This window comes from Olea europaea, unplaced genomic scaffold (assembly GCF_002742605.1).
Source record: "Olea europaea var. sylvestris unplaced genomic scaffold, O_europaea_v1 scaffold1443, whole genome shotgun sequence".
In the NCBI taxonomy this organism is placed as follows: domain Eukaryota; kingdom Viridiplantae; phylum Streptophyta; class Magnoliopsida; order Lamiales; family Oleaceae; genus Olea; species Olea europaea.
In genome coordinates this window covers 184,754-191,304 of record NW_019231973.1, presented here as the reverse complement: position 1 = coordinate 191,304, position 6,551 = coordinate 184,754, and the positions used below count along the sequence as shown (strand labels likewise).

At 32.7% G+C, this 6,551-nt stretch overlaps 1 protein-coding gene and 1 pseudogene across 1 annotated transcript; both read left to right on the top strand.

The window, feature by feature from the left end:
* The first annotated feature begins 3,372 nt into the window (after window positions 1–3,372).
* Window positions 3,373–6,132, top strand: LOC111376079 (probable esterase KAI2). The gene is made up of 2 exons (XM_022999006.1): window positions 3,373–3,856; window positions 5,517–6,132. Exons 1-2 carry the CDS (start codon window positions 3,489–3,491, stop codon window positions 5,959–5,961), a joined length of 813 nt encoding a protein of 270 aa, XP_022854774.1. The 5' UTR covers window positions 3,373–3,488; the 3' UTR covers window positions 5,962–6,132.
* A 295-nt stretch (window positions 6,133–6,427) lies between these two features.
* Window positions 6,428–6,551, top strand: part of LOC111376068 — a 10,678-nt pseudogene continuing 10,554 nt past the window's right edge.

Here is a 6,551-nt window from a genome sequence, read left to right as displayed (position 1 = left end):
CTATAATAGAAAAATAAAAATAAAAAAATAAAAAAAATTATATATATATATATATATATATGGTTTTTTAACAAACAAAATTTGGGTCATTATGTTATGTAGTTATATTGTATCTGAATTTATAATTAGGTCTGTGAGTTGTTCATCCGAAATAATTGAGATATTAAAAATTGTAATAGTAAATTATTAAGCCATAGTTTGTAATTAATTATTGTGATTATTATTTCTTAGTGGTAGGTTTAATAAAGTAGTTCCATCTATTCATAATTCAGAAAACTTTTGGCTGGTTAATTGACATTTTTCTTTTTAATTTGTTAAATGACATATTTTGCTATTCTAGTGACGGGTTAATGTGCTTATTCTGAAATATTTTATAAATATCGTGAAAACAATAATTAAATATGCATGAATATAAAAAGCAGTAAACAAAATTTTTTATGTGAAATGAACTTTTCATTCAATCCAAATCTCTTATATATATATATATATATTGAAAATGATGAGCAGAGAAAAAAATTAAATTAATAATTGAATATTAAGATTAAGATTAATGACATTTTATGGATAATGTAGTTACAAAATAAATAACCATCATAATAGACGTATTACCTTCTTGTCAATTAGGATGAACCTCAAAATATCAAAATTTCTAGCATTGTTAGAATAAGATTTGACCAATCCATTTTGAACTTACTTTAATTAATTATTCATTTTCATACACTGATATTATTGCTTCGATTCCAAGATTGGAGAGAGCAAAATATTTGATGATTGAAATGAAATAACACCAATTTATGAAAACAATTTAAATAGTTGAGAGATTAATTGATTTACATCTAACACTAATGAGAACAATCAAATACATTCATGAACATGGCAATTAATTTGAATTAATGAATATAGAAAAATAATAATTTATAGACATGTTATCTTGAAAAAGATTTTGGACAAACTGGTGTGTACGTGAACTTGAAAAATAAATTTATATCATAAAATGAATAATCTTGAAAATCAATAAGTGTACATGAACTTATTTACTCATGGTGTAATTGAATCGCCCCAAAACATATAAAGTATAATTAATTTGCACCATTTTGATCTAAATATGTAAGTCGCTGAAAATAAATGTTAATTATTATACGTGCACGTAAATAGAAATATACATAATTAAATATTAAATACATATTGAAAAATAAAAAATAAGATATTATTGAAATCATAAAAATTATTATCATTTAATGTGATATTTAATATATTATGAATATCTCTCTTAATTTTTTTATCAATTTAATGTACTAAATTTACCGTAATTAATATCATGAACATTTTCATTTATCGTACAAGTGATAGAAAATAAAAACGAAACCACCCACTCGCTCATAACTAAAGAAGCTCCTAGATTGTGGACCAACCACATTTGTTCTTTGCATCTCACTCATTGGCAAGATGATCTGTACTATCATTTCCTTGTTTCAATGTGCACATTTTCTCAATATTTAAAAAAAAAAAAAAAAAAGGTTGAACCCCAACCTTGAGGGCCCCACAACCCCGTCCCTAGAATTTTGTGAGAGGGGTAAATCGTGGGATGTGTCTCAGCAGACTATGGAACAAGAGCTGTTTGTACACTAGGTCTATAAGGAGTCCAATTCTAGGTCTGGGGATGTGCACATTTTCTCAATAATAAACTTATGGTTGGTTGAGATTGGTATCCGATTGTTTGGAAGTATGGATTTGAATTAAAAATATGATAGGTACAAAAAATATTTGACAGAATTTTTACAGATCAACACTTGACAAATTTTCATTGATTTTGAGCCCAAAAATGAAAGCAAATGTTGGCAGTACCGTATGGGTTCTGTTACGCAGGGAATAACTCAAAAAATATTGTCCAAATTTTATAATTTTATAGGGCCCCATCCTTCACGTGATTGTCAATATCAATTATAGCCTTGTGCCCTGTAGTTGTCTCACTGAAGATATTTTTCCACTTTAAGGTAATTTAAGGCAAAATGATATTTTGACCAACTAGTGGTTGATGTATTTGGAGGAAAGTTGTCCTTAGTGTTATGAACTATCTGCTAACAAAGCTTATTTAATTATTTGAGGTTCCTTGTTCACAAAAAATCGATTTTTTTCTAAGAAATGGAATCAATCAAGCGCTATGTATCTATAATAAAAATGAAAAATGAAAATTGCAATCCTCAAGTAGGATTCTCTTTGGATTTTAAGCTATGTAGAGAAAAAAAATTGACTTCCGTGAAATTTGATTTCGAGACAGTATTCATAAATATTCTGTCTTAAAAGAGATCAATCCTCGAAAGTTCGTCCAATATTTTTCATTTCTTGTCCAATATTCCTTGAGTCAATAATTTAAAAGAACATGCTAAAATGGGATGAATTTGTTTGAATGAATCCTAAGAAAAGCCTATTTGACCATACTTATGGCCAGGCCAAAATATAGGGGGCCAAAGTGGCGGCCCCCTATTGGCGGTGTGTCTGTCGAGGGACAGGCACCTCGCCAACTGGGGGACACCATGTTGAGCCCCTATTTTTGGCCTGACTTTGAGCAGAGCTCTAAATCCTATTAATGATAACACGATGATGTACTAATCCAATCACATGAAGTCTACGTACAAAGCTAACCAATTGTACTTCAAGCAGTTGACAAGATTGATTTCGAAATAATTGTTCTAATATTTTTTTACAGTTAATTCGTCCACAATGACCTTATTCTGATTCCAATTCCAACAACTCAACTCATATGATGACTTGTGTTTGTATCTAGAAATTTGAGGTAATTATCTTTTCTCGAGTGACACGGCCTGCTTAAAAATTTAAAGAAATTGTACACGCTATCTTATGTGAAGATCAACTTTGCAATTATAATTTGATATTAAACTTAATTTTTTTAAAACATTAGCTCGTTTGACAAGCACTTATAAACATATTTTCTATAAACAAATAAAAATGAGTGGTGAATAAATAGATAAGTACTTGTTGTTTCCATGACATCATGATAAAAAGTTACTTGATTTTTAATAAATGTTTATAAATATTTGCCAGACATACTTTTAGAAAATCAGATTATTCTGCCAACAATAAGCATTGTGCTGAAAAAAAATCATATAGTTATTTCACTGTGGACCCGAGGAAAAAAAATATGAAAAATTTCATTTGTACTCGAGTGTTCACACGTCCCTCGCATGGGGATTGTGAGCGGACCCATCCTCCATGTGAGGGACGTGTAACTGAGCGCGTGAACGCCCAGGTGCAAATAATTATGTCCAAAAAATATTGTAATTGTGAAGAATATTATCAACAAACATGTGGTTGTCATCACCCCTCCGAACCTAGCTGGTTCTGCGTCATATTCCGAACCAACAAACGACAATAAAAACAAGTCCACGCAGTTTCCACCTTCAGTCAGCCTCTTCTGTACGACACTCCCCAAATCACCTCAGGAAAATCCGTTTGCTAGAAAGAAGAAAATGGGTTTAGTTGAAGAAGCACACAACGTGAAAATTGTAGGCTCGGGTAACCAAACTATAGTACTAGCCCACGGGTTTGGAACTGATCAGTCGGTTTGGAAGCACCTTGTACCACATCTGCTTGACGATTATCGGGTCATACTGTTTGATAATATAGGCGCCGGAACCACCAACCCCGATTACTTTGATTTTGAAAGGTATTCGACACTGGAAGGGTATGCCTATGACGTGATTGCAATACTGGAGGAGCTTCGGGTTCAGTCGTGTATATTCGTGGGGCATTCTGTATCCGCTATGATTGGGGCTATTGCTTCGATAACCCGACCCGATCTTTTTACCAAACTTGTCGCCATCTCTGCTTCGCCGAGGTTAGATCATTGACTGAAAATAGTTTAACTTTGTTGAACAGTAAACATTGAGTTGAAGTATCATCGTACTAGTAAATATCAATCAATATCGGTCAATTATTTACACAGTAGCAAGCACATGTCTTCACAATTATGGTCCATTTGAGACTTACTGGTCACTGAAGTAGATAACCGGCAATGAGGATTTATTGTGACTTTAACCGTCTTCTATTTGGTGGATATAAATATTTTTTCTTGAAGGATATGAGAGGACTAGTGGTTATCACCACTGTTTGATAAATCGCATTATTAATGCTTGTTTGGTATGTCTTTTGAAAAGTTAAAATGAAATTTTGAGACTCAAAAGTTGATTTTGAACCCATTTGGTTAATTTTATGAAGTATTTCTTTTAATTAGAAAGTTTTTAGAGGAAGTTGGTCTAATGTAAATACTTCCAGAATAGGAAGCTCTTTTAAAAATGAATTTTCAAACAAAAATTAAGATAGATTCCTCCAAAAACTGTTTTACAGGAAATAAAAACAAAAGCAAATGTCATGTCATACTGACCATAACTCTATGAAGCATAAGTGGTGAAGTAAGAGGAATTTCTACACTGCCACATAGGTAGGTATAATTAGAACCCGTTCGGCATAGCTTTTGAACCCAGTTTGGCTAATTTTATAAAATGCTTCTTCTAGGTAGAAAAGTTTTTCGATTAAGTTAATCCAATGCAACTATTTTCAAAAGAATTTCTAAAATAGAAAATTCTTTTAAAACTTAATTTTCAAACAAATATTAAGGTAGCTTATATGAAGTAAAAGTAAGAACAAAAAAATCATATCAAACGAGCCCTTAGATGGGTCTACTAGCCTTAGTTTGGTTTAGTTTATTTCTTTTTGTATATTTTTACTATAGTGGGATGGTAGGAGGAAGCAATGGTCTATGGCGGTGAGATGGAATTTGGGATGGGTGACGATGGTGAAGATGGTGATGGCAGTGGTTGCCAACGATTAAAAGGATTGAAGGTAGCAGTGGTAGCGTTGTGTTGCCAAATGTGGTTGCGAACGGTAATATGTGTTGATGGTGTAGTGGTGGTGTAACGATGTTTGTTAAAAGTGGTGGAGACAGCTATAGTGGTGTAAAACGATTGTTACAAATAGTAGGGCTAGTGTCAGTGCTGGAAGATTGAGTGTTACAAATGTAACACAATTTTTTACAATTAGTAGAATCGATGATTGTAGAGTATTGTGTAACAATGTACACACTTTTTAATTTTGTTTAAAAAAAATGTTTTGAAAGTAAATATGGAATTAGTAAACTTTTTCAATGTCTTTGCAAATTGTCCCCTTTTTTTAAAGGGATTTGCTTGTGCACCTTGAGGTGTATGCATAGCATTATCCTTTCTTAAATATCATTTGCGTGGGCTGCATGTCATGTTATGTCTAATATGGGCTTCTCAGGTACAATTGAACTTGGGTAATTTGGTACTTTTTACACTATTTAAAAGGTTAAATGTGGTTTGATTCCACGCACCACGCCCATGCTGTGTTGAATTGTTGCGCTGCTATCTAATAACATATGTTATTGTTATTCATTTAGCACATTTTTGTGTAGTGCTTTTAATTCGTTATAACATCTAAACGTTCTCAATTTCACGATATTCATTTAACTTTGTATTCAGATACTTGAATGATACAGACTATTACGGAGGATTTGAACAAGAAGAGATTCAAAAGTTATTTGAAGCCATGCAATCAAATTACAAGGCATGGTGTGATGGATTTGCTCCTCTAGTCGTAGGAGGTGATATGGAAACAATGGCAGTCCAAGAATTCAGCAGGACATTATTCAACATGAGACCCGACATATCATTAAGCGTAGCACAAACCATATTTCAAAGTGATATGAGACATTTGTTGCACCATGTCACTATACCTTGTCACATAATTCAGAGTATGAAAGACTTAGCTGTTCCGGTGGTGGTTTCTGAGTACCTCCACCAGAACCTTGGTGGTCAATCCATAGTAGAGGTGATGCAAACTGATGGTCACCTACCTCAATTGAGCTCGCCGGACATTGTAATTCCTGTGCTTCTTAGGCACATTCGTTTTAGCATTGCTACTTGATTACTTTATTTACTTGTCTTTCTTGGTCTCTTCTTGGAAAAGTATTTTCGAAGACAAGATGTGCAACACTAGGCGTTGTTGTCAAGTGCTCTTATGACATCATTTGTGTAAATCTGTAAGTGTTTCTCTTATTTAAAAAGTTTTTAATTAAGTATTACAAATTTCACTTGATATGGAGTATCAAATAATGCTGCACTAACTAAACATAACTTCAAAAAATTGAAGGAAACTTGAGGATAGAAAATAATTGGTCGATTTTGTACAGTTCACCCCTTCAACTTTGTATCCCGATGGTTTGGTTTGTTCTTTGACTGTTACAAAGAAGAGTGATTTGTTGTAATGTCAAAAATCTATCGAAAAGACACTCAAATTTGAGCATATATAACTACTTTGGTGTAGAATGTTGACCTTATAAAAAACTTGTTTGAGAAGTGTTGGAAGTGTTTATAAATTATTTAAAATATAAATGAGGAAGCTTACTCCTAATTCTTCTTCGATCTCTAGAGAAGTTCTTGTAGCCGAGGTAGCATCTATAGCTACATTGATTCGAGAGAGAAATGGCCTTATACAGGAAGAAGTTTTTCAACCCC

Excerpts from the sequence above, each read along its gene's own strand:
- LOC111376079 (XM_022999006.1), top strand. The coding sequence starts at position 3,489 with ATGGGTTTAGTTGAAGAAGCACACAACGTGAAAATTGTAGGCTCGGGT. Across the intron at positions 3,857-5,516 it reads GCCATCTCTGCTTCGCCGAG|ATACTTGAATGATACAGACT; the intron begins GTTAGATCATTG and ends CTTTGTATTCAG.